Below are 27,894 nucleotides of genomic sequence, written 5' to 3'. Positions count from 1 at the left end.
TCAGGAGAGCCGTTGGTAGGTAGTAGTCGTCAGGAGAGCCGTTGGTAGGTAGTAGCCGTCAGGAGAGCCGTTGGTAGGTAGTAGCCTTCAGGAGAGCCGTTGGTAGTTAATAGTCGTCAGGAGAGCCGTTGGTAGGTAGTAGCCTTCAGGAGAGCCGTTGGTAGGTAGTAGTCAGTATAATGTTTGTAACTTTTTACAGATATAAATCTACCGGGCCAGTATCCCATACGCCCTGGCATATGCGCGCTCGCGTGTGGCCAGAGTCTCTCCTCCTCTGCCTGCTTGCCTTCACTCACACAGCGTTCTCGCTGTCTCGCTCCACCTCCACACGTTCATGCGCGCTCACTGCACACTGCAGAAGAGTTAGTAGCTCTGATAATATCTAGTGAATGTACAGTTGACGTTTTTGCAGAAATAACTGCTGCAGCTCCTCCAGACCAACAGAGGTGCCCGTGTCTTGTGAAGTGACGGGGCTCCGCAGCGAGAAATGTTATCGTCTCTGACTGGGTGCAGGTGTCTCCTTGTGGGCGCAGTCGGGAGGCTGAAGCAGGAAAAGCCAACACTAGGATTAGCATTGATTCATGGAGAGACCTTCGTCTGATCAGCTAACATTACTGCCAAGCAGGGGAAATATAGAGTGATATTGTGGTTTTAGCTGACGTGTGTCATCTCACTGTTTTGAGTGATGCTCGTCCATGTCTATTTAGAGCTAGCACAAGCGCGAACCCGACGCTGACTTTCGTTGACTTAACGGTCACAGGTGTTGCTGTTAACAAGCATTTCTGATTCTTACAAACAGTCCTTTTAAAAGGTGAATTGTCATTTTTAAGCTTAATTTTTTTGTACGGATTATACAAACAAAATTGGAGGTGCTGGTAGGTGTATTTTGTTACCTTTGGACAAAGCCAGGCTAACTGTTTCCAGTCTTCATGCTAAGCTAAGTTAGCTGGTTGTTGGCTGCATATTTACTATACATTCATGAGAGTGGTATCAATAACGGGCGTCAATCTAACCCTCGGCAAGAAAGTGAACAAGAGTATTTCCCAAAATGTCCAACTATTGGCATGATTCCACTGTGGCACTGGGAGTATGTGAGAATACAGCACAAATATTTTGTACTGCACCTTTAGCTATGCATTTAACCCTTACTTTTTCTCTGTTCTATATTTTAATTACAGGAAATTTTGATGTGGGTCCTCTGAATAAACTGCGCACATTCCTCAGTTATCCGCACTGCAGGGAATCTTTAGATCTGGGGACAGGCAAAACCTACCTTATCATGGGCTCATCCTGAGCAAGCGTGAGCCCGACTCTGACTTTCATTGACTTAACGGCCACAGGTGTCGCTGTTAACAAGCAATTCTGAAAGTTACAAATAGTTCCTTTAAAAGGTCGGTGCACCTACAACACAACATGCAGGGATAAAACATGCAAAATAATTTAGAATAAAAACAACTATAAAACATGCAAAATAGAATAAAAACAACCAGAAAAAACATGCAGCATGAACAAGGCATTTTTGACCCTGTCATATAAACCCCTCATTGATGTTCTGTTGTTTATCTTTTTCCTCAGATCAGAGCTTATCGGAATTCAACGGTTTCTCAACTGCTGCTGGGAAATCATGTGTTTGTTTGTGGGGTGCAAGAGGAGGGGTGAGAGTGGATAAAAAGAGGGTGCTGCACAGCGACAGGCTACATTGACAGCGGATCAGGATCAGTTGAGGATGACTCTGTTGTGGCTGCTGGCCTCTGTGGCCTTCATCTCCCTGACTTCCCTAGCTGATGGAGCTGCATTGTAAGTAGACCAGCCTATACCTTTACCCCCTGTGCTTGAATTAATTGACAAAAGAAAACAGAGCTAAAATATACAGTTTGTTTGTTCATCTTCATAATATTCACATTGTTATTGGTTAAACTGTAATAGGAGCAACAATAATACTTGAGGTCCTCTGCATTTATATTACATTTAAAAAGTGTATGGATACAAATATTGTGTGTCTTACATAATGAGGGGCTGTAGTCCAGTTTGCACTTTGTGTCACAAGGTAATGTGGTGTTTCAAATGATGCCAGTAAATTGGCCTATATTTTGTTCAGAGTTTGCACAACGATGCATTACGCCAGACAGAGCAAGAGTCTAGAGCCATGATGAAATGTTTTGTTGATCCAGTGCTGGATCTTCATCAAGGTAATCAATAGATTACTTATTGTGTGTCCATGCCGGAGCTCATGGTCCTGAGAGCACATAGGGGGGGGGCAAGATAAACCTGAGGGGTCAGAAGACAAAAAATAACATTTCTGATGCCCAAAATTAGGTTTATTTTTCAGACTTCTGCTTTTGAAATACTGAGAAGGTCCCCCTCTTCGAGCACACAAAAATCTCACCAAAAAAAAGTCACACATGCCGTCGGTAAGGCCAATACCTGACGAGAGGTAAGAAGCACATTCATTTTAAAGAGTCATACACAAAAAAAAGTTTGGGAATTACTTCTCTAAGAGATCCACTCTTAAAACCCTTGGACAAATAAACACATAAACCTGTAAATCACGTGTTTAAACAGTGATAACCCTCCATTTTCACCAGACGTAAGCCTGTGGGGAGATCATGCGTTTGGTCGTGTGTGTGCGTGGACCTGTCTGTCTGTCCACGGCTAATCTTGTATAATACTGGACCCACCAGCCTATTATTTTTTTTTTCTCATTTATGACTTTTTGGTCAAGGACCTCTCATAGCTGCAGTGATTCAAAATTTGTAAAAAATATTTCATTGACTATTTTATACCATGATTGAAGGCATTTCCGGCAAACGGTTAGGCTAAAAACAAGCCTTATCTTAGTCTGTTGCCGGCCACATTTTGACCTTTGTCGTAGCTGAAAAACTGACATCCACAGAAATGTTTGGTCTCATTTTGAACCGGAGTATCTGCAGATTAATTCCATACCCGATATGTTACGATCCACTAAAGTTAGGCACGATACACGATGAATAAATCCCTGTTTTTGTTATCTTCCCCGCCATCTTGACTGTAAGGGAACCGGGAGGGACAATAGTGAGATCCAATTTCTTTGTTTGGGAGGGGAGAGGGAGACACACCTGGCGAAGATCTGCACTCTACTGAGTGCACTTTTTCCGACATGTGTGTCTTATAGTGCCTTAAATGCATAAAAAAAGACATGTTTGTCAGTACCTAAACAGCATGTGGTTCTTTCTGCACAGTGACTACACATTAATCTTCCTCTCTCATCGCTGCTCTGCAGGCAGGTGATGTCTGCCCCCAACTTGTTGCGGGTAGGAACAGCAGAAAACATCTTTGTGGAGTGTCAAGACTGCTCCGGTGCAAACATCCCGGTCGAAATCAGCGTGAGGAACCATCCAACCAAAAACAAAAGGCTGGCATTCACACCTGTGACACTTACCAGTGCAGACAACTTCCAGGCGCTCGGACAAATAACGGTAAATGAAATACTGTCACTGTATATGTTACTGTTACTTGGCTTCATTTTCTAACATGGCCACAAAGAATCTAGAAATGAATCCAGAAACACACATGATGTAGGTTACCCCTCCCTGCTCCTCATGCGCTGCTCGTGTCTCTTCATACTGGTTTCAGATCCCTGCTGGAGACTTCAGCAAGGATCCCAACATGAAGCAGTATGTGTACCTGCAAGCTCAGTTCCCTGACCGACTGCTGGAGAAAGTGGTCTTAGTGTCCTTCCAGTCCGGGTACATTTTCATCCAGACTGACAAGACCCTCTACACCCCCAACAGCAAAGGTGAGTTTTTTTTTTACATCAGTGTTGAAAAACACGCCTAATGTTTTTACATGGCTTTTTTTCCAAATTGAATGATTGTACTGTAAATTACAGTAAATGAACCCTTCCCTACACACAAGTGGAAATGGCCTAAAGTCAAAAAAGTTGTTTAACAGTCACATGACTCAAAATAGATACACCTTCCTTCAACCTTCAGCAGCAAAATTAACCTCTTCCCCTCTGTGTCAGTTCATTACAGGATGTTTGCACTGACGCCCCGTATGGAGCCAGTAGAGAGGGATGACGAAACCCAACCTGAAGCTTCTATTGCCATCGAGATTGTGGTATTGTATTTTACTTTTGATAAGCACAGAATTTAATGTAATATTATATAATCAGCTGTGACTGGGAGCAGGAAGCCTCTTGATGAGGTGATATCACAAATGCTTAACATTAGATAAGTTTGCTGCAAATGACCAAAATAACCAAAACACATCCACTGAACCTTGTGTCTGTTTTGTGTCTAGTAACACCTGTTAAAATGAATGCATGCCTCCCTCTAGTGGTTGAGTTGCACATTGAAGACAGTCTCTTCCTTCTTGGATTGTAGATAAAGGACATACATAAAATGTAGCATGGATTTAATAAAATAATTTGTAAACTGGCACTGCTCTCTGTTAATGATTGTTCAATATTGTTTATTTTTAGACCCCTGAAGGCATCATTTTACCAATTGATCCAGTCTCTTTGAAATCAGGGATGCACTCTGGAGATTTTCAACTCGCTGAAATTGTCAGGTTAGTATTTTATCTTATTTAAATAAAATTATCCACATTGTATATCTATACATTTTGTTGTTTAGTGAAATTACATTTTAACATTGATACAGTGAATTCAATTCAAAATATTAATACCTTAAATCTTTTAAGATTATGCATAGGCTATTTTATCATGTTTATGTTGTGTTTTCTACAATTAATTTCCATGTTTGTAATTTAGTGTTTGGACAACAACTTAAAAAAAATAATAGCCTACAGTGTATGAAGTGTGGAGACCCTTACAAAAAAGAAGTTTGTTCAAGTGTGCTATTACTATACTTCTTTTAAACTTAAAAAAGAGAGCATGTTTACTTTTAATGTACTTATCAGAGATATACTTCACAAAATTATACTTAAAAATCCTTAGCTTATACAGACAGCAGTATATAAATATACTTGGCAAGTATACAGAAGAGTCCAAGTATACTTGGAAATACTGAAAAATATACAGAAAGTACATTTGTCTAAGTACTATAAGTTAATTTAAAGAAAACTTAGAAGTATACTTGCAGTTAAAACTATTAAACTAGTAGTTTGCCCCTGTTTCCAGTCTTTATGCTAAGCTAAGCTAACTGGCTGCTGGCTCTACCTTCATATTTAGCATGCAGACATGAGAGTGGCAATAATCTTCTCATCTAAATTATAAATGGACAGACAAAATAGAAATGCATTTAATCCCTATGAACTATGAACTAAAACCAATCAGCCTAAAAGACATAAAACAAAGGTACTGCATCCGTTCTATCTAATGCAAAGCCAACCTGAAACCTTTAAACCTTTTCTTCTAAACTTCAGAGTTTCTGTAGTTCTCTATAAATGATAAGTTCTTTGCAGCAGCTCATTTGTGTAGGCCTATATCTCAATTTGTGTGACATAATAACTTCACGCAGTCCGAAGTCTAATTCCTGTTACCTTCAGTCTCTAAATTAATATATACAGTATATATTTTTTTGTTTGATTATTGAAATATGTGTTTGTGTGTGTGTTTAGTCCCGGACTGTGGAAGGTGGTGACGAAGTTCCACAGCAACCCACAGCAGAGCTTTTCTGCAGAGTTCGAGGTCAAAGAATATGGTGAGTCCTTCATTATCTTTACTTTTATTTAAATGTTATATAAACCTACAACATTCACTTATTTTTTACTGGACTGGACACAGAATAAACTTTTTTCAATTTTCCAGTGCTGCCCAGTTTTGAGGTTAAACTGACGCCTGTGAGCCCCTTCTTCTACGTGGACAGTGACGCCCTCACCGTCAACATCAAAGCTACGTAAGTGAAGGTTCTGTTGTCAAAGACCAGGTTTTATAGGTAGATTGATTGGAGGAGAAAATAAAGAGTGTTGTTCTGAGGTTGTGTTGGGGCTCTTGCTATTTTAGTTTGTGTCATTTGTGTTTTGTTTGTTTTTAATTGTTCTGTTTTGCTTCATTGTGGCTTAAACATGTCTTCCTCTTGTGGATTTAGGTATCTGTTTGGTGAAGAGGTGGATGGGACGGCCTACGTGGTGTTTGGGGTTATGCAAGACGGTCAAAAGAGGAGCTTTCCAGGTTCTCTTCAGAGAGTACAGGTGAACACATTCACACTTTTGATGTATTTGTATATGTTTTGTAAAAGTTATCTTTCAGAGGCTGTGGCAGGTTCAGTTTTAGAGCTAGAAGGTACAGATATATGAAACTAGAAAACCTAAGGAATCCATTGGTACCAACCATGTCAAGCTAGCATGTTGGGGTAGGAGGCTCAGTAATGCTCCAAAGTTTGGCAAAAAATTGGCATAGTGTTTTTCAAAGGGGTCCCTTGACCTCTGACCTCAAGATATGTGAATGAAAATGGGTTCTATGGGTACCCACGAGTCTCCCCTTTACAGACATGCCCACTTTATGATAATCACATGCAGTTTGGGGCAAGAACCAAACCCTTATTTATTATGGTGTTCCTCAAGGTCTTGGTGTCTTAAAGTGATATTTTGGAGGGATTATTTATCATTTTCATCAATTGTCAAGTGGTAACATTTTTTTAAATTTAGCACTAAATCTGTGTAACAAATGGTATGGACAAACTTAATGGGAATGGCCATCATAATGTTCTAAGCCCTTATACACTTCCACAATTTTATTTTAATTAATTAATTCATGTTGATATCTGGTTTATGACTAGAACAACTTGACACACAGTGCTGAGCTGCATCACAGATTAATCTTCAGGTTCCCAGCTTTCAGATGATGTACACCACTTCTATGTGACATCTACTGTTGACCTGCTATCTCCCCCTAAAGACCTCCTGTAGCTCCCTAAAAAAGACAGAAACAGGTCTATTGTGGTTCTCAGAGGACAGCAGTAAAGTACCTGAACCACTAACTGTATCACTGTACCACTATACTGTATTTCAAGATGCATTATTATATTATGTCACATTAGGTCCAGAGAGGTAGTGGAGAGGTCACACTGAAGAAAGAGCACATCACACAGACCTTCCCAAACATCGACGACCTGGTGGGGAGTTCCATATTTGTAGCTGTCAGTGTGCTGACGGAGAGCGGTAAGAAAGAAAGACTGTGTGTTTGGGCCTGTTCAGTATAATTGAAAAAAGAAAATAATGATATCAGGATACGTTTTTCTGGATTGTGAACAGATTAAAAAACAAACTCTTGTAATAAGTTTGTGTGTGAATGTGTTTGTGTTTCTGCATCAACTCACAGGTAGTGAAATGGTTGAGGCAGAGTTGAGAAGTATCCAGATTGTCACATCACCTTACACCATCAACTTCAAGAAAACGCCCAAATATTTCAAACCAGGAATTTCATTCGATGTTGCGGTAAGTACAATTGTTTACATTTACATAAACTGACAGCATATGTATGGCTTATGGCCTGGTACTTCCTGGCAACAAACAAAAAATGTTCTCAGACATAGAGGGGGATTATAAGAGGAAATTTATTTTAAAAAAAACATTATGTTTGTACTACAATTTGTGGGGTGAATATATGAAATGTTATAGATGAAGAAATTAAGCAAAGTAAAAATATAAATCCATTCAAGATGTATAAAATGTTTTAGAGAGGTACAGGGATGAGGAAGGGGCCTTGTCTCTCTCAGGACTGTGAAGCTCATTGTTGATGTTGTTGTTATTGTTTTTTACATTAAGATGATTATTTGTGTGTATATGTGATAAACATTAAGTTAATTGTTTAAGTTATAGAAAGGAGTAGGACCATATATAAGGTTTTACTTCTGCCTTTTCACACATACAATATTTATTTATTTAATTTATTTAGAATTTACTGTATATGTTTACTGTTATTTTATTGGTTATTCTTATTATTTGTTACATGTACGAAATAAATCAATATAATAAAATGGCTATATTTCTAAATCCTTCACTGAAAACATTTCATAACTGAAATATAGTTACTCTTTGAAAACACAAATGGCAGTATGTCCTAAATATAAAAGTCACATAATGTTTATTACGATATAAAGGCAGACATGTGAGATTCCAGAGAAAAAGAGAAATTCATCCATCAACAGTTTGGGTCGCCATAAACTACCTGAGTCATAAAACTTTGTGCACAGCACTAAAAACTAATCTAATAACATGAGTTTGACCTTAATAAGGTGTATTTTAATAAGACAGTTGGATGTTTTCTGATTGTTCAGCTGTTTGTGTCTCTGATGGCAGGTGGAAGTTGTGAATCCTGACGGCACTCCGGCACAAGGTGTTAGAGTGGTGGTCGATCCAGGACAGGTGCAGGACAACACCGCAGCCAATGGCATGGCGAGGCTTACCATCAATACAGAGACAAGCGACCTAAGACTGACAATCACCGTAAGTCTCTGAAATCTTTTACCCTTTTTGCATTATAGCCCAAATGGCCACTTAAACCTCCATTAATCGTCCATCCATTATCTGTAACCGATTATCCTATTCGGGTTCCCAGGGGGGTGGGGCTGGAGCCGATCCCTGCTGACATTGGGCGAAGGCGGGGTACACCCTGGACAGGTCGCCAGACTATCACAGGGCTGACACATAGAGACAGATAACCATTCACGCTCACATTCACACCTATGGCCAATTTAGAGTCAACAATTAAACTAACCTGCTTGTCTTTGGACTGTGGGAGGAAACCGGAGAACCCGGAGAAAACCCATGCTAAACTCCACACAGAAGGGCCCCAAGCCGGATTCAAACCTGCTTGCTATGAGGCGACAGTGCTAACCACTGCACCATCGTTCAGCCCCTACATTAATCAACATTTTTGATATTCATTTGAAGAGGTGAAATCGGTGAATGGTGAACTTCATCCTGTCAGTGTTATGACTTTTTGTCATTCTATTTAGCAATTTTATATTGCTAGGCAGAACTATGGCAGGCAAAGCCTCAATAAGTTAAGATAGGATAGACGTTGGACTTTTCAAGTATTATTTCAAGATTTTTATTGTCACGCCGGTTGTACAGGTACAAACGTGTGAAATACTTTTTGCTGGGAAGCTCCATTAAAATAATAAATTATATTACATTTACATTTACATTACAATTATAAAAGGAAATACTTTATACAAGGGCATATTAAGAACATATGTAAAATATTAAGAATATATATAGTATATACAGTATAGGATATATTTTTGTGTAAGAATGTGTCGAATGAATCATAGATTTAAAAGTCTGATGGCCTGGGGGAAAAAACTGTTCCTCAGTCTGCTGGTGTGAGTCCTGGGGGTCCTGTATCTTCTACCAGAGGGCAGGAGGGAGAACAGGCTGTTGTGGGGGTGTGTCGTGTCCTTAATGACCCTCAGGGACTTCCTGAGGCACCGCTGGGTGTGAAGCTCCTGCAGGCTGGGCAGCTGGCACCCGGTGATGTGTTGGGTCGAGCGCACCACCCTTTCCAGCGCCTTACGGTCCACGTTGGTGCAGCTGCTGTACCAGGTGGTGAAGCAGCCTGTCAGGAGGCTCTCTATGTTGCCCCGGTAGAAGTCCCTGAGGATTTATGGTTTCAGTCTGAAAGTCTTGAGTCGCCTCAGAGCGTACAGTCTCTGCTGGGTCTTCCTGACTACAGCGGTGGTGTGGGTGGCCCATGTCAAGTCCTTATGGATGTTGACACCCAGGTATTTAAAGGTGTCCACCCTCTCCACCGCTCTGCCGTTGATGGTGACTGGGGGGTGAGTGCAACCCCCCCTCCTGTAATCCACGATAACCTCCTTGGTCTTTGAGATGTTCAGGGAGAGGTGGTTGTTCTGACACCACTGTTCCAGGGTGGTCACCTCCTCCCTGTAAGCCGTCTCGTCGCCATGGGAGATCAACCCCACAACTGCTGTGTCGTCCGCAAACTTCACGATGGTGTTTGAAGCTCTTGTTGCCACACAGTCGTGGGTGTAGAGGGAGTACAGGAGGGGGCTGAGAACACAACCCTGTGGCGCTCCTGTGCTTAGAGTCATTGAAGTTGAGGTGAGGTTGTCGATTCTCACCACCTGGGGGCATCCCGTCAGGAAGTCCAGGATCCAGTCACACAGTCGTGTGTTCAGGCCCAGATCCTTGAGTTTACTGACGAGCCTGGAGGGCACTATGGTGTTGAACGCTGAGCTGTAATCCACGAACAGCATCCTCACATAGGTGTCCCTTCCTTCCAGGTGGGAGAGGGCGGTGTGTAGGACGTGGGCGATGGCGTCCTCTGTGCCTCTGTTTGGGCGGTATGCAAATTGTAGGGAGTCGAGTGTGGGGGGAAGCATGGGGCAGATGAGGGATTTAACCAGCTTCTCAAAACACTTGCTGATTATGGGGGTGAGGGCTATGGGGCGCCAGTCGTTTAAGCTGGTTACTTTTTGTTGTTTGGGGATGGGGATTATGGTGGTGGATTTGAAGCAGGTGGGGACAGTCCGGAGAGAGAGCGACAGGTTGAAAATTGTTGTGAAAACCCCCGCCAACTGGTGTGCGCAGGACTTCTGGACGCGTCCAGGAATGCCGTCTGGGCCGGCCGCTTTGCGGTATTCATACCTGTGTGTGTCTTTAATTGCAGGCAAAGACCAATGATCCTCGTATTTCACCTGACAAGCAAGCATCAGCCAACATGTCTGCTCACCCATATACCACTAAAAGCAACAACTACATCCACATAAGTAAGTTACATCTTGAAATAACATCAGATGAATAAAAACAAAGGTGGTGGCAGTGGCAAAGTATGCACCATGCGCTAAATCTTTTCTGCGTTCAGCACTCATCACAACATGTCGCATTTGCAGGTGTGGATGCAGCTGAGCTGGACCTAGGAGACAACCTGAAAATCAACCTCATCCTCAACAGGCAGGAAACACACGAGAATGATATCACATACCTGGTGAGAGGTGTTTTACACCTGTGCTTGTGTGCACATATGTAACTCTTTTTGTTGCGCCCCACGACTCATGTGTGATAAGTGCTGATGTAGAAATCTGTGTCCCTAGATCCTGAGCAGAGGTCAGCTGGTGAAAAGTGGCCGTTACAGGACAAGAGGTCAAGTACTGATTTCCCTGAGACTTCTCATTACCAAAGAAATGCTGCCGTCGTTCCGCATCATAGCCTACTACCATACAAATGACAATGTATTGGTATCAGACTCTGTTTGGATGGATGTCAAGGACTCCTGCATGGGCTCGGTGAGTCCCACAACACTGATGTAACGAAAAAGCAAACAAGACACGCATAACCTGATAAAGTTATTTGTATACTTCTCTGATATATTTTTATGTATGAAACAAATTAAAAACTGCACATCTCATTCACTGATTCACATTTAGCTGAGGCTGGAATCATCGAGACCCGCTCCATCCTATGAGCCTCGCAAGATGTTTGGTCTGAAGGTCACAGGAGATCCAGAGGCCACAGTGGGATTGGTGGCAGTTGACAAAGGCGTCTACGTCCTAAACAACAAGCACCGCCTCACCCAGAAAAAGGCAATTTCTTTATTTCATAATTATCTTTGAGAATATTTGAAATGGCTTATATTAAAAAGCTATGTATTAAAAACATTCACACATGTTAACTTTCAATTTTGTTAGCTTTTGGCTTAAAGTAATATCCGGTGTAAGTTTGTCCTGCAGCAAATACATTGCATTAGTAAATGTGTCTCATTCCTACCTGCTCAGGTGTGGGACCTTGTCGAGAAGCACGACACAGGCTGCACACCAGGTGGAGGGAAGGACGGTATGGGTGTGTTCTACGATGCCGGGCTGTTGTTTGAGTCCAGCACGGCTTCTGGTACTCCCTACAGACTAGGTGATGCTACTTTACCCTCCCCTTCTCTGAACATGCCTCTCTTTAGGCTCAATGAAATATCTCTAATTAGGAGAAGTGGGCACATGGACCTTTATTCATCGCATAAAGTCAAATGCTTTTATATAAGTAAGGATCTAGTGGTCAGTAGAAGATATGCATCTTAAAGGGTCTTTTCACCCAGATGACATTATTCTTGCTCCCCTTTGTCAGTATCTGGACAGGCAGATAGTTTCAGAGACACTGTTTCTGAAATCACTCGTTGCTGTGTAGTTTTTTTAATTCTTCAGTGCTGCGAGCACCACAAACAGAGAGCCAGAATCTCAAACAGATGTCTTACACTTTGGGCACATAAAACCAACACTATACCACTTGGGGTAAGTGAGATAATTTGGTTGAACCGACGCTTTGAGGCATTTCCATATTAACATTAACACTGGTCACTGCCACATGAGCTGATCATGATCCCTCCTGTTTGTTAGGGCTTTTAAAAGATGTTTTATTCTAATAAAGCATTTATACAATCTTTTAACATTTCAACAAATGAGGTGTGCAATTGTAGATCATATTTTCTCACACCCACACCCTGTCAATGTGTCCAACCAGATAAACCATCTCTAAAGCATCAACTAAACCACGCAAAACTCAAGTCTGGGTCCAACCTGTTAAAGATCTTGTCTGTGTTGCATTTCCAGAATTGAAATGTCCGGCCCCCAGCAGGAGGAAACGAGCCCCTACTGTAATGGATGTCACAACCAGCTTACGTAAGAACCACAGCTCTAAACTACCCAATAACCACATATTCAGTCACTCAGTTCAGGACTTTGGATTTTGACAATACTCATCTTTGCCATATTATGTATTAGTCTTTTCCTTCATTTCCCATTTAGTTTTTTAGTTTATTTGTTTTTCCTTATTCAAATCCTAATTGTTATTTTATTCTTGTACTCCATATTGTCTCACCTCTGTCCCTCCTCTACAACCCTCTTTCTTTCCAGTGAGTCAATATAACGACCAACTGCAGCGTGACTGTTGTTCGGAAGGCATGAGGCCTACCCTCCTCTCATACAGCTGTGAGAGGCGCGCCGAGTACATCCTTGATGGCGCAACCTGTGTCACTGCCTTCCTGCACTGCTGCAAGGAGATGGAAACCCAGCGATCTGAGAAGAAGGAGGATAGCCTCCTACTGGCTCGCAGTAAGAGACGGGGACAAGGGATGGGTGGTTACTATTCATGGTCATACTTACGAAACAATCAAAATGATAACCTTTTTAATGACACTTTAGGTGAGGAGGATGACAACAGTTACATGGACAGCAATGAAATTGTTTCTCGCACCAAGTTCCCTGAAAGTTGGCTGTGGTTAGATGTCCATCTGCCTGCTTGCCCTCGACAAACACCTAACTGGTGAGTAAACTGAAATATACACAGAAAAAATACACTGATAACTTCACACCGACACCACTAGGATTCAAAGGTACCTCTCAAAGTGTTGACACTTTTCTTTGTTTCAGTGACACCACATCATGGACGAAAAATGTTCCTTTGCAAGACTCGATCACAACCTGGCAGTTCACTGGCATTAGTCTGTCAAAAACTCACGGTGAGGATTCAGCGACTAAAATCTGTCATGTGTTTTAGTTGTGCCTCAAACCTTAAACCTGTATCATCCCTTAACACCTTTCTCTCTCTCTCTCCCTTTCTCTGTTTCATCACTTCTTTTTTAATCCCTCTCATCTTAAAGGAATCTGTGTTGGCGCTCCGTTAGAAGTGATTGTCCGAAAGGAATTCTTCATTGATCTCAGGCTGCCGTACTCTGCTGTCCGTGGAGAGCAGCTAGAAGTTAAGGCAATCCTCCACAACTACAGCCCCGATGATGTCACCGTAAGTCTGGGTTGCCCTGCTCTGGTGTTTTATGCCACAGACAATGAGGCCATGATATTTTTCTCAAAGAGTTTGCAACAAAAGAGCAAAAGCAACAGTAAATATTGGACCGACTTACAACGTGTGGCAAAAAAAGAGAATGAATCCTTTTCCATGGTGGTCGGTCTCAGAACTGGGGGAAACCTTACTGCAATATTTACAGTGTACCTTCAAGATCAAATTGATCCTATAGGAAACAATGTAAAGCATAAAATGTCTTCAAATTAGGGAAGCATCTTTGATCAACTACACATACTTCAATATCTTTTTTCCGTCTTTGTCCTGTTCTCAAGGTGCGTGTGGATCTGATTGAGAAGGAGCACGTGTGCAGCGCAGCTTCTAAGCGTGGGAAGTATCGCCAGGAGGTCAAAATTGGGCCCCAAACTACACGATCTATACCCTTCATCATTATTCCCATGAAAGATGGACTATACAGCATTGAGGTCAAAGCAGCTGTTAAAGATTCGTCGCTCCATGACGGAATCATGAAGATGCTGCGGGTAGTGGTAAGAGAAACGGGAAACGAATGGCGATCTCCTGTGTTAAAGTCAGTATAGGGAAACAGACATCTTTTGGGGCGTAACTTTGATGCAAATGTATACTGTATCAACTTTTCAACATAAACTGTAAATAAGAAAGATCGTTAACAAGCAAGCAATATTGTATTTCGTTACACACCAGCAGATAACGATTACTCAAAAATAGTTGTTGATATCTAACCTTTGTCCTAACTGTTGCTTTTCCAGCCTGAAGGTGTGCTGGTTAAATCTCCTCAGATTATAACTCTAGACCCCACTAAAAAAGGTGTAGGTGAGTTTACACATTAAACCGCTATATCATGTAGTAATTTGCTAATATTACATTTTTATCACTTGATAATTGATCCCCCAACGTGCCCACTGTTTATCCCTTTAGATGGTAAACAAGAAGAAACTCTCAACAGTGGAATTCCTAGGAAAGATTTGGTTCCAAACACACCTACGAGCACACAGATCTCTGTGACAGGTGAGATGTGATGATATATTTGGGCATGTTATGCGATATAGTGCCAGTTACAATGAACTCTGCATTGGTGTAAATTGTTATTGGTCTTATTGGGAAATGAATGACCACCTCACTGGTTGTGGGGGACCTTTGCATGTTTATTTAGTTAATAATGTTTAGTTTTTTTCTGTTTGTGTTTGTGCATGCAGGGAGAGAACAAGTTTCTTCACTGGTGGAGAACGCCGTTAGTGGGAACTCTATGGGTACTCTGATCTACCAGCCCTCAGGCTGCGGAGAGCAGAACATGTACCACATGACCCTGCCTGTCATTGCAGCCACATATTTGGACAAAACCAACCAGTGGGAAGCTGTGGGCTTTCAGAAACGTAACGAAGCCCTCCAACACATCAAGTACGGTAGGCTCACAGATGTGTTTATTAGCACACATACCAGAAATGTCATTGATGCCCCTCTGTGTGGGATTTTAAAGTTCCTGACGTGGCAGAAGTGGCATAAAAAAAAGAACAGCGTAGTAGACAGCAATGCATGCGATGCTACCCCTTCCCCACAGATCCAGGCTAGGGACACTGACAATTAATGGTCTGAATGCAACACATAGACTCATAGACTTTAGAAGTTTTCACCAGGATTGTCTTATAAAAACAAAAACGTATGCCGCCAGAATCATTTGAAAAATGCTATAATCACAGGAAAAAAATGTAAGAGGACTCCTCAAACTGGTTTTGTGTTTTTGTTTGTGTCCAGGCTACCAGAGCGAGCTTGCCTACCGAAAAAGTGATGGGTCTTATGCTGCGTTTCCCCATCGCCAAAGTAGCACCTGGTGAGGCATTCAAACATCTTTGAACTCATACATAATGGTTTCCACATCCTCCTATAACTTAACTTGACTGTGATGACAATATTGTGTATTTCATGTGCATATAAATGAAACTAAACTTCTCCTCTCCTCTCCTGTCTAAGGCTGACAGCCTATGTTGCCAAGGTGTTTGCCATGGCCAACAGTCTGGTGGCAGTGCAAAGCAAAGACATCTGTGACGCTGTTAAGTTTCTGATTCTCAACACGCAGCAACCTGACGGCTTGTTTAGAGAACTTGGACCGGTGATCCACGGAGAGCTGACTGTATGTGCACTGATTTCATAAACATTAATACTTCATCTTAGTGCTACAAAAGTAGCGAGATGAAAACAATTACATATCATTGACTGTAATCTATAATCTCTGTGTGTGCATGTGTAGGGTGATGTGAGCGGCGGAGATTCAGATGTCTCCATGACGGCCTTCTGCCTCATTGCCATGCAGGAGTCACGTACACTATGTACTGCAACTGTTAATGTGAGTAACTCATCTGCATATAATGTTTTCTTTTTTTCCCCCCTCACTGCATTTGTTTCTTCATTTACTGACTCCACACTAGTGATGGGCGAAATTGCAAAGTATCACTCTTAACTAGGGCTGTTAATCGATTCAAATATTTAATCGCGATTAATCGCATGATTGTCCATAGTTAATCGCGATTAATCACAAATTCATCGCACATTGTTTTAATCTGTTCAAAATGCACCTTAAAGGGAGATTTGTCAAGTATTTAATACTCTTATCAACATGGGAGTGGGAAAATATGCTTCTTTATGCAAATGTATGTATATATTTATTATTGAAAAGCATTTAACAACATAAAACAATGACAGATATTGTCTAGAAACCCTCACAGGTACTGCATTTAGCATAAAAAATATGCTCAAATCATAACATGGCAAACTGCAGCCCAACAAGCAACAACAGCTGTCAGTGTGTCAGTGTGCTGACTTGACTATGACTTGACCCAAACTGCATGTGGTTATCATACAGTGGGCATGTCTGTAAAGGGGAGACTCGTGGGTACCCAGAGAACCCATTTTTATTCACATATCTTGAGGTCAGAGGTCAAAAGACACCTTTGAAAATAGCCATGCCAGTTTTTCCTTGACAAAATTATTATTATATGTTATTTAGCCTCCTTCGCGATAAGCTAGTGTGACATGGTTGGATTCCTGAGGTTTTGTAGTTTCATTTGATGCCAGTATCTTCACTCTAGCTTTCAAACTGAGCCCGCTACAACCTACAAATCAGAAGTTGCATTAAACAAATTAGTGGCGTTAAAACAAATTTGCGTAAACGCGTTATCGCGTTAACTTTGACAGTCCTACTCTTAACACAATCCCATGCTGCTTCAGCAGGTGGACAGACCTGTTGTGTCTAGTTACAGTTGCTAAAGTAAAATTGGGAAATTGCTGTTCAAGGAGAAGGTTTAGTGAATGGTCAGTTGTGCTAAAATGATTCTTTCGAAGCATTTGACACATTCAAATTCAAAATGACATTTGATGCCAACCCTTAGTCTTGTATTTGTATGAAAGCATTAAATCCACACCCCAATAGTAACTGTAACTGACCGCGGCTCAGTCTAGCTCACAAGACACAGAAGAATGTAAGAGAGGGGACGATCCGGTCTATTGTCCCAGGATCAAATGTTTCCTGAACAGAATGGGATATTAAAAATAGATGGATCACTGTTATCTGGCTCTTCTCCCATTTCTACTAACTTTCTTCTCCTTCTGTCCAGAGTCTGCCAGGCAGTATCGACAAAGCAGTAGCCTATCTGGAAAGACGTCTGCCCAGCCTCACCAACCCATATGCTGTTGCTATGACGTCATATGCCCTGGCCAATGAAAACAAACTGAACCGCGAGATCCTCTACAGGTTTGCCTCCCCAGGTATTTCTGTAACATTAAATATTCCAAGATGATGTCTTGGGGAATTGTTAGTAAACTGAGCTTGTTCCAGGTAGAGCATACAGTAGTAATACAAAATATACTTGTGTGTCTTCCTCAGCGTTGTCCCACTGGCCGACACCTAAGGGGCATATTTACACACTGGAGGCCACAGCTTACGCTCTCCTCGCTCTGGTCAAGGCCAAGGTGAGCATGTGCCACATGTGTGTGTTTAACCAGGATGTCCTGCTACAGAAAACATACAACTGAATCCTCATCCATGCTGCCTCACTAACAGGGTAGAGGGTTTGGAAACAAAGTTAATGAAGCAATGAAATGTCGCTTACAGTAGCTTTTACACTTTTTAAATAACCATATTTGGCAAACATTATTGACCTTTTACACTACTGCTACCACTTCACAGAGCACTTCATGATTATCTCAATAGGTATTTGAAGGCATTCTTTTCTGTCTCACTTGCAATGGCTTAGTTATGACATAGTTATAAAAACAAGATACTGACTTGAACATCCTGCAAGGCATAATCACACAATAATAACACACATTTGACAAAAACAGATTATTTGTGATTGATTGCTTTTATCAGGCAAGTTTCAAGTAGCTGCTGTTTGATGGTGCCATAATAGGGAAACTATATGGTAGGTTTTGGAAACTTACAGGTTACAATCTAAAATGTAACTGTACCAGAATCAGGAGTTCTCTCTATTTTCACTAAAGCTGTTTTATAAATGCAAATGCACAGTCAACCACAGACAATTTCAACCATTTACTTGCCTTCTGTTAATAAAGGCCTATGAAGACGCCAGACCTATTGTGAGATGGTTCAACCAACAGCGGAAGGTGGGCGGAGGCTATGGATCAACTCAGGTAACACAGACCCTTCTCTCCATCTTATGTTTACTTATAACCTGTTTACTGTATGTCTAAGTCTTGTTTTCTCCCCCTCACTCGTTTTGTCTCTAGGCTACCATAATAGTGTACCAGGCTATAGCAGAGTACTGGTCCAGCGCTAGAGAACCAGAGTATGATCTGAATGTGGACATCTTGTTGCCGGGCAGGTCAAGGCCTGACAAGTACAACTTCAACATCAACAACCACTACGCCACCAGAACATCTAAAGTGAGCGCACACACAAACAGACTCCCAGTGGTTCATTAACATCATCAGTCCTGTTGTTTTCTGTATGTTTCTTCTGCTGATCCCTGACTGTGTGTGTGTGTTTGTGTGCGTATTTAAATTCCCACAGATCAATGACATAAACCAGAACGTGAAAGTGACCGCCACGGGTTCAGGAGAAGCAACGGTGACAGTAAGTACAATATGTTTTTATATTCTTCTATATATTTATCATCTGTTGATTACTGATGTGTGCTTTTTGAATCTCAGATACAACCAAATACATTTTTATACTAGACAGATGTCTATTAGTTTATCACATATTAAGATGCACTTTTGTCTATGTGACAGATGGTGTCGCTGTATTACGCTATGCCTAAAGAAAAGGAGAGTGACTGTCAGAAGTTTAACATGTCAGTGCAGCTCAGCACAGGTAATTTGGTGCCCTCCTCCTCTTCCTGTTTATTTGTCTTCATTTGTTGTCATTTTATCCGTTTGTTTCTGCCAAGTACCTTATGAGAAAAGACTCAACTAAATACTCAGTTACTCAATACAATGTTTTGCTCCTGCAGAAAAAATTGAGGAGGATGAGAAGATATACAAGCTGAGAATAGAGGTTTTGTAAGTACAATCAAGAAGTCATCCTGACAAGTGTTACAGTAACATGGCTTTATACACAACATGTTCTAACCAGATATGGCCCCTACAACACTTCACTTCTTAACCTCTCTGTATCCTCATCATTTTAAATTGTCCTGCCTTCTGTGTGTGATTTCCTCGAATTTGAGCTCATTTGAGCTGCTCATTCCCAATCATTTAACCCTCTGAGACCCACAATAGACCCATTTGTGTCTATTTTAGGGGGCTACAGAGGGTCTTTAGGGGGATATAGCAGGTCAACAGTAGTGTGTCACACAGAAGTGGTGTACATCATCTGAAAGCTGGGAACCTGAAGATTAATTTGAGATGCAGTTCACTGTGTGTCAAGTTATTCTAGTCATAAACCAGAAATAAACATGATTTAATTCATTTATTGATTATTCAAAATAAATTGTGAAAGTGTATAAGGGTTTAGAACATTATGATGGGCGTCCCCACGCTCTATTATGTCTCATAAGTTGTTGCAGCAATTTTTGGATTGATACCATTTGTTACACAGATTTGGTGCTAAATTTAACCATTTTTTTACCACTCGAGAATTGATAAAAATGATCAATAATCCCTCCAAAATACCACATTAAGACACCAAGACCTTGAAGAACACCACAGAAAAAGCCATTTGGTTTCAAAAACTTTTGACATCCTGAGATTTCTGCAAAAATTGCATTTTTCGGTGATTGGATGGCGAGCACTTCTCTTCTAGAAACTGCTCAGAAGCCCACTTATTGTCAATCTAGCTAGGCCATCCATCCTCTAAATGTTGTAGGTCTGTAGTTTGTGGTTGTAAAGTTCCATGAGGCTGTGATTATCCTAGAGGTCACCACAGGTCATTTTATACAGTGAGGTCAAGTTTTAAAAAATGGTCTCATTACAATGAAATGGCTACTATGGAGACTAACATCATCACAATTGAATACAATTGGATCATTGGATCCAAACGAGATCCACATATGATATCTGTACCTTCACTCTAGCTCTAAAACTGAACCTGCTAGAGTCCGTGAAAGACAGGAAAGTCGGTCGGCATCGCCCGCGAGGGTTTAATTGTATTTGAAACATCATTCTTTCTCTCAATCTTCTTTATGCTGTTATTTAATTATTCTTCTGTCCGTTCTGTGTACAGGTATAAGGACAGGGAGCACGATGCATCAATGTCAATCTTGGATATTGGCTTGCTAACTGGCTTCACGGTTAACACAAAGGACCTGGACTTAGTAAGAACTTACAGATCCACTTATACCCACATACAGTTCACAAGTCAGTGTTTATGGTTCAGAGAAACAAAATGTTTTTTATGGTTTCGAAAGTTGTCTGACTGTGTGTGTTTGTGTGTAGTTGTCCAAAGGACGTGCTCGCACTATTGCAAAATATGAGATGAACACAGTCCTGTCAGAAAGAGGCTCGCTCATCATCTACCTGGACAAGGTAAGACATCATTGTTTCCTACCTCTATACTTTTCTCTCTGCCTTGTTCTTTGTGTATTTATCTCCATCTCACCTCTGTCCACAGGTTTCTCACACACGACCAGAGGAGATCACTTTTAGGCTCCATCAGAAGATGGAAGTGGGCGTCTTACAACCAGCTGTTGTGTCTGTCTATGAATACTATGACCGTGAGTCTCAGACACACTTAGGAACATATGATGCCTCCATGTACTTTGCTGACAGTGGATGTCCGAGTAGATAACACCATGGATAAGCAGGCATTACTACATTTTCAACGTATTTAATGTGCATTTTCTGATCACACATACCACAAATCTTTCTCTCCCATCGCAGAAACACGTTGTGTGAAGTTCTACCATCCAGAGAGGAGAGCTGGACAGCTACTGCGGCTCTGTAGAGGGGATGAATGCACATGTGCTGAAGGTAAACAGGATGATGTCAAACTGACCTAATTTCTCTACTGTAAACACAAAAACACAACACTTACAACCGTTTTCTCTCTCGCTGAGCTGTACTCCTTGTGATGGTGTGGTACACCACCAATAAAGTGTTACATTTCAGATCTGGTGAAGGAGATGGTGGTGGAATTTGGTTTACAGTAACTCACCAGATTATAACGTAATCATTAGAATGTTCTGTCAGTGGCAACAAGCACCTGCAGGATCCTGTAGGATCAGAGCAGCAGTCGCTAAAGAATAACTCGCAAACATATTTAAATTGTGACTAAGATACAGCCGCACTCATCCACACACACCCACATGTGCTTATTTAATCAAGTCATTAGTTGTGTATTCACTTTGTGCCGATTGTGTATTTCCAGAGAACTGCAGTATGCAGAAGAAGGACAAAGTCAACAATGATCAGCGCACAGCTAAGGTCTGTGAGAGTACACAGATCAGCAAAATAGACTTTGGTAAGAGAGTGTAAATGCACTGCATTTATGTAGCACTTTAATCCCAAAAATGTATGTGTTTGTGTGAGTAAGAGATTGAGAGAATCGGTGAGCAAGGGAGCTAACAATCTGCAACTTGTCTGTCCTCAGCGTACAAAGTGAGACTGGAAGAGTTTACAGACGTCGTGTCCACTGACATTTACACAGTGCGGGTCCTGGAAGTCGTCAAAGAAGGTGGGTGTTTATCTTTGAACTGCCTAAAATGCACTACCCCATGATGTTTCTAAGGTGCCCTAAAGGTGAAGGTGACATAACAATTTCTCTTGTCTGCCTCTTTCTGACATTTCATGGGCACATTGAATCTCAATGCTGTTTCCAGTCAGACAGAAAAATGATTGATTTATGGTCATTTAAAGGAAAAGTTCAACATTTTGGGAAATGTGCTTATTTGCTTTTTGCAGAGAGTTAGATGAGTGAGAAGACTGGTACCACTCACATGTTTGTAGGCGAAGTATAAAGCTACCACTAGCAGCCAGCCAAATTAGCTTGCCAGCAGACACTCCAGGAAGTTACTGGTCCTAGCCAAGTACAATAGTCCAGTACACCTCCTTAAAAGGTGAATTGTCATTTTTACGCTTAATTTTTTTGTACAGATTGTACAAACAAAATTGGAGGTGCTGGTAGGTGTATTTTGTTACCTTTGGACAAAGCCAGGCTAACTGTTTCCAGTCTTCATGCTAAGCTCAGTTAGCTGGTTGTTGGCTGCATATTTACTATACATTCATGAGAGTGGTATCAATAACGGGCGTCAATCTAACCCTCGGCAAGAAAGTGAACAAGCGTATTTCCCAAAATGTCCAACTATTGGCATGCTTCCACTGTGGCACTGGGAGTATGTGAGAATACAGCACTAATATTTTGTACTGCACCTTTAGCTATGCATTTAATCCTTACCTTTTCTCTGTTCTATATTTTAATTACAGGAAATTTTGATGTGGGTCCTCTGAATAAACTGCGCACATTCCTCAGTTATCCGCACTGCAGGGAATCTTTAGATCTGGGGACAGGCAAAACCTACCTTATCATGGGCTCATCCAAAGATATTCAGAGAGATGACGAACATCAATCGTAAGTTTGTTCTTTGTGTGAAAGTCAATGTGTGTGGTGGGTGCCTTTTAAGGATTTTTACTGTTTCACTGCTTTCTGTTACTAAATCAAGTTACTCTTTCTTGTACTCTAGTTTTGCGTTACTGTTGATAGAGTCATTAAATGTACAGAAGGAGGGAGGAGGCTTGTGTTTTGTTATGTTCCAGCGGGTTACAGATGGCTGGTCACATGAAGAACCAATGTGTGTTTCACTTTGCTCTCCTCAGATACCAGTATGTACTCGGTGAGAGAACCTGGATCGAGTACTGGCCCATAGAAGCAGAGTGTCAAACTGAGGAACACCGACCTACCTGTTTGGGCATGGAGGAGATGGTCCAGCAGTACCAACTCTTTGGATGTCAGCAGTAGTGAAACGAAGGAAAAAGAAATAAAGTGTCAAATTGTTTTCATTTTGCATTGTTCTTATTATGTAAAACATTCACCGCTTTGGGATATGAGGGCTTACAATGTTGCACTACATTGATTAAAATGTAATTGTCTCAATCTCATTCTCTGTGTTTTATTCATTAACATTTGGTTAATGTTTGATTAATATTATGTTGGTTGCTGTATAGTAAACTTTGAGAAGTTCAACTAGAAGTAGAAGTTTAACCCCCTGAGACCTGTGGGATCGCGGGCAATCCTGACCGACTTTACTGTCTTTCAGAGGCTGTAGCAGGTTCAGTTTTAGAGCTAGAAGGTACAGATATCATATGAAACTAAAAAACCTAAGGAATCCATTGGTACCAACCATGTGATGCTAGCATGTTGGGAGAGGAGGCTCAGTAACTCTCCAAAATTGTCATGGCCATTTTCAAAGGAGTCCCTTGACCTCTGACCTCAAGATATGTTAATCAAAATAGGTTGTGGTCTTCAGGAGAGCTGTTGGTAGGTAGTAGTCTTCAGGAGAGCCGTTGGTAGGTAGTAATTGTCAGGAGAGCCGTTGGTAGGTAGTAGTCTTCAGGAGAGCCATTCTGCCGTCCCTAGACTGTTTCTCTGACTGAAGAACCCCCTTCTGCTGCGAGCCACTCTCTCCTTTTCTCCTCTCAGTCTGTGTCGCATCTCGCTAATTGCAGGCGCTCCGCCACACCTGTCGCTCCTCCCGTAATCAGTCTCCTTGATTGGAGGTGTGGCTGTCCATGGGTAATAACTTCTTCTTCTTCTTCTTTGGTGTTTATTGGTGGTTGGCAAACCATCTTATAGGTGCATTACCGCCACCTACTGGACTGGAGTGTGGAGCAGTAGATTGGCAGGAAAAAAATTAAAAATTAAATTAAAAATTAAAAATAAATACAAAACAATAAATTAATAATTATTAATAATAATTACAATAATAATATAAATTAAATTCTCTCCATTATTCCTGTTGCCCTTAAGTAATTAATTAGAAGATTATGTACTTTCTTAGATGTCTTTCCTAGCAGATTCCCCATTGTAACATTTCCATCATTTACTCTTGATATCAATTCCCTTCTTTCTTCGTCATATTTGTTGCACTCTATAAGAACATGTTTGACATTTTCCTGTTTATTACAGTGTGTGCATTAGTCCAGTTGGGTGCTTTCCTATTCTATGATGGGTTATAACTCCAGTTCATGACATCTTAAAAACACACTTCAATCCACGTATTAAAAACAACCGAAACAAGCAAAGGTCTGTGCACCTACAACACAACATGCAGGGATAAAACATGCAAAATAATTTGGAATAAAAACAACCACAAATCATGCACCATGAACAAGGCATTTTTGACCCTGTCACATAAACCCCTCATTGATTTTCTATTGTTTATCTTTTTCCTCAAAGCAGAGCATATCAGAATTCAACAGTTTCTCAACTGCTGCTGGGAAATCATGTGTTTGTTTTTGTTAATACCTGTGTACAGAAAGGGAAAGTGGGGTGCAGGAGGAGGGGTAAGAGTGGATAAAAAGAGGGTGCTGCACAGCAACAGGCTACATTGACAGCGGATCAGGATCAGTTGAGGATGACTCTGCTGTGGCTGCTGGCCTCTGTGGCCTTTGTCTCCCTGACTTCTCTAGCTGATGGAGCTGCATTGTAAGTAGACCAGCCTATTGAATTAACTGACAAAAAAAACAGAGCTAAAATATACAGTTTGTTTGTTCATTTCATAATATTCACATTGTTATTGGTTAAACTGTAATATGAGCAACAACAATACCTGAGGTCCTCTGCATTTATATTACATTTAAAAAGTGTATGGATACAAATATTGTGTGTCTTACATAATGAGGTGCTGTAGTCCAGTTTGCGCTTTGTGTCACAAGGCAATGTGGTGTTTCAAATGATGCCAGTAAATTGGCCTAAACTTTGTTCAGAGTTTGCACAACGATGCATTACGCCAGACAGAGCAAGAGTCTAGAGCCATGATGAAATGTTTTGTTGATCCAGTGCTGGATATTCATCAAGGTAATCAATAGATTACTCATTGCGTGTCCATGCCGGAGGTCATGATCCTGAGAGCACATAGGGGGGAGGCAAGATAAACCTGAGGGGTCAGAAGACAAAAAATAACATTTCTGATGCACAAAATTAGGTTTATTTTTCAGACTTCTGCTTTTGAAATACTAAGAAGGTCCCCCTCTTCGAGCACACAAAAATCTCGCCAGAAAAAAGTCACATTCATGTCCTCTTTAAGGCCAATACCTGACAAGAGGTAACAAGCACATTCATTTTAAAGAGTCATACACAAAAAAAAGTTTGGGAATCACTTCTCTAAGAGATCCACTCTTAAAACCCTTGCACAAATAAACACATAAACCTGTAAATCACGTGTTTAAACAGTGATAACCCTCCATTATTATCTCCGCCAGACGTAAGCCTGTGGGGAGATCATGCGTTTGGTCGTGTGTGTGCATGGACCTGTCTGTCTGTCCACGGCTAATCTTGTATACTACTGGACCATCAGCCTATTATTTTTTTGTGCTCATTTATGGCTTTGTGCTCAAGGACCTCTTGTAGTTGCGGTGATTCACAATTTGAAAAAGCTATTTCATTGACTATTTTATACCATGATTGAAGGCATTTCCGGCAAACGGCTAGGCTAAAAACAAGCCTTATCTTAGTCTGTTGCCGGCCACATTTTGACCTTTGTCGTAGCTGAAAAACTGACATCCACAGAAATGTTTGGTCTCATTTTGAACCGGAGTATCTGCAGATTAATTATATACTCGATATGTTATGATCCACTAAAGTTAGGCATGATACACGAGGAATAAATCCCTGTTTTTGTTATCTTCCCCGCCATCTTGACCGTAAGGGAACCGGGAGGGACAATAGTGAGATCCAACTTCTTTGTTTGGGAGGGGAGAGGGAGACACACCTGGCAGAGATCTGCACTCTACTGAGTGCACTTTTTCCGACGTGTGTTTTTTATAGTGCCTTAAATGCATAAAAAAACATGTTTGTCAGTACCTAAACAGCATGTGGTTCTTTCTGCACAGTGACTACACATTAATCTTTCTCTCTCATCGCTGCTCTGCAGGCAGGTGATGTCTTCCCCCAACTTGTTGAGGGTAGGAACAGCAGAAAACATCTTTGTGGAGTGTCAAGACTGCTCCGTTGTAGACATCCCGGTCGAAATCAGCGTGAGGAACCATCCAACCAAAAACAAAAGGCTGGTATTCACATCTGTGAACCTTACCAGTGCAAACAACTTCCAGGCGCTCGGACAAATAACGGTAAATGAAATACTGTCACTGTATATGTTACTGTTACTTCATTTTCTAACACGGCCACAAAGAATCTAGAAATGAATCCAGAAACGCACATGATGTAAGTTACCCCACCCTGCTCCTCATGTGCTGTTCGTGTCTCTTTATACTGGTTTCAGATCCCTGCTGGAGACTTCAGCAAGGATCCCAACATGAAGCAGTATGTGAACCTGCAAGCACAGTTCCCTGACCGACTGCTGGAGAAAGTGGTCTTAGTGTCCTTCCAGTCCGGGTACATTTTCATCCAGACTGACAAGACCCTCTACACCCCCAACAGCAAAGGTGAGTTTATTTCTACACAGTGCTGAAAAACACGCCTATTTCTGTGACAATGTCTTTACATGGCTTTTTTTCCAAATTGAATGATTGTACTGTAAATTACAGTAAATGAACCCTTCCCTACACACAAGTGGAAATGGCCTAAAGTCAAAAAAGTTCATTAACAGTCACATGACTCAAAATAGATACACCTTCCTTCAACCTTCAGCAGCAAAATTAACCTGTTCCCTTCTCTGTGTCAGTTCATTACAGGATGTTTGCACTGACGCCCCTTATGGAGCCAGTAGAGAGGGATGACGAAACCCAACTTAAAGCTTCTATTGCCATCGAGATTGTGGTATTGTATTTAATTAAGCACAGAATTTAATGTAATATTATACAATCAGCTGTGACTGGGAGCAGGAAGCCTCTTGATGAGGTGATATCACAAATGCTTAACAGTAGATAAGTTTGCTGCAAATGATCAAAATAACCAAAACACATCCACTGAACCTTGTGTCTGTTTTGTGTCTAGTAACACCTGTCCTACCACTTACTGTTAAAATGAATGCATGCCTCCCTCTAGTGGTTGAGTTGCACATTGTAGACAGTCTCTTCCGTCTTAGATTGTAGATAAAGGACATACATAAAATGTAGCATGGATTTAATAAATTAATTTGTAAACTGGCACTGCTCTCTATTAATGATTGTTCAATATTGTTTATTTGTAGACCCCTGAAGGCATCATTTTACCAATTGATCCAGTCTCTTTGAAATCAGGGATGCACTCTGGAGATTTCCAACTCGCTGAAGTTGTCAGGTTAGTATTTTATCTTATTTAAATAAAATTGTCCACATTGAATATCTATACATTTTGTACATTTCAACATGGATAAAGTGAATTCAATTCAAAATATCCATCCATCCATCCATTTTCAACCTCTTATCCGGGATCGGGTCGCGGGGGCAACAGCTCCAGCAGGGGACCCCAAACTTCCCTTTCCCGGGCCACATTAACCAGCTCTGACTGGGGGATCCCAAGGCGTTCCCAGGGCAGTGTGGAGATATAATCTCTCCACCTAGTCCTGGGTCTTCCCCGTGGTCTCCTCCCAGCTGGTCGTTCCTGGAACACCTCCC

The 27,894-nt window shown here is 41.2% G+C and overlaps 3 protein-coding genes across 7 annotated transcripts in view; all 3 read left to right on the top strand.

Annotated features, from left to right (window-relative positions):
* LOC119484798 (complement C3-like) overlaps positions 1–23,176 on the top strand; it is a 49,645-nt gene extending 26,469 nt beyond the window's left edge. The window contains exons 29-43 of one of the 5 annotated variants that reach the window (XM_037763882.1): positions 17,340–17,490; positions 17,609–17,694; positions 18,298–18,375; positions 18,472–18,627; positions 18,755–18,817; positions 18,976–19,057; positions 19,197–19,245; positions 20,408–20,498; positions 20,620–20,709; positions 20,795–20,897; positions 21,064–21,153; positions 21,551–21,643; positions 21,773–21,856; positions 22,606–22,750; positions 22,996–23,176. In XM_037763882.1, the coding sequence (XP_037619810.1) occupies positions 17,340–17,490; positions 17,609–17,694; positions 18,298–18,375; positions 18,472–18,627; positions 18,755–18,817; positions 18,976–19,057; positions 19,197–19,245; positions 20,408–20,498; positions 20,620–20,709; positions 20,795–20,897; positions 21,064–21,153; positions 21,551–21,643; positions 21,773–21,856; positions 22,606–22,750; positions 22,996–23,137 (1,503 nt within the window). In that variant the 3' untranslated portion in view covers positions 23,138–23,176. Of the gene's footprint in view, positions 1–17,339; positions 17,491–17,608; positions 17,695–18,297; positions 18,376–18,471; positions 18,628–18,754; positions 18,818–18,975; positions 19,058–19,196; positions 19,246–20,407; positions 20,499–20,619; positions 20,710–20,794; positions 20,898–21,063; positions 21,154–21,550; positions 21,644–21,772; positions 21,857–22,605; positions 22,751–22,995 lie in introns of those variants that run through there. The other 4 variants (XM_037763881.1, XM_037763883.1, XM_037763884.1 and 1 more) reach the window with 4 other exon arrangements.
* Positions 1,689–14,745, top strand: LOC119484806 (complement C3-like). Its single transcript, XM_037763905.1, has 23 exons — positions 1,689–1,797; positions 3,260–3,455; positions 3,613–3,775; positions 4,004–4,098; positions 4,463–4,551; positions 5,563–5,645; positions 5,753–5,840; positions 6,033–6,135; positions 6,984–7,104; positions 7,265–7,380; positions 8,245–8,391; positions 10,580–10,679; positions 10,803–10,897; positions 11,004–11,195; positions 11,337–11,492; positions 11,685–11,814; positions 12,507–12,575; positions 12,810–13,007; positions 13,098–13,218; positions 13,326–13,414; positions 13,556–13,695; positions 14,028–14,544; positions 14,650–14,745. The coding sequence occupies exons 1-22, from the start codon at positions 1,727–1,729 to the stop codon at positions 14,289–14,291; spliced, it is 2,826 nt and encodes a 941-aa protein (XP_037619833.1). The 5' UTR covers positions 1,689–1,726; the 3' UTR covers positions 14,292–14,544; positions 14,650–14,745.
* A 1,525-nt stretch (positions 23,177–24,701) lies between the features above and the next one.
* Positions 24,702–27,894, top strand: part of LOC119484803 (complement C3-like) — a 41,044-nt gene continuing 37,851 nt past the window's right edge. The window contains exons 1-5 of the mRNA XM_037763898.1: positions 24,702–24,823; positions 26,271–26,466; positions 26,619–26,781; positions 27,021–27,115; positions 27,489–27,577. Of these exons, the coding sequence (XP_037619826.1) occupies positions 24,753–24,823; positions 26,271–26,466; positions 26,619–26,781; positions 27,021–27,115; positions 27,489–27,577 (614 nt within the window). The 5' untranslated portion in view covers positions 24,702–24,752. The remainder of the gene's footprint in view (positions 24,824–26,270; positions 26,467–26,618; positions 26,782–27,020; positions 27,116–27,488; positions 27,578–27,894) is intronic.

The sequence above is a fragment of the Sebastes umbrosus genome, chromosome 3 (genome assembly GCF_015220745.1).
Source record: "Sebastes umbrosus isolate fSebUmb1 chromosome 3, fSebUmb1.pri, whole genome shotgun sequence".
Taxonomy (NCBI): domain Eukaryota; kingdom Metazoa; phylum Chordata; class Actinopteri; order Perciformes; family Sebastidae; genus Sebastes; species Sebastes umbrosus.
The sequence above is the reverse complement of the archived record's forward strand: the minus strand, read 5'-3'. Positions and strand labels throughout refer to the sequence as shown.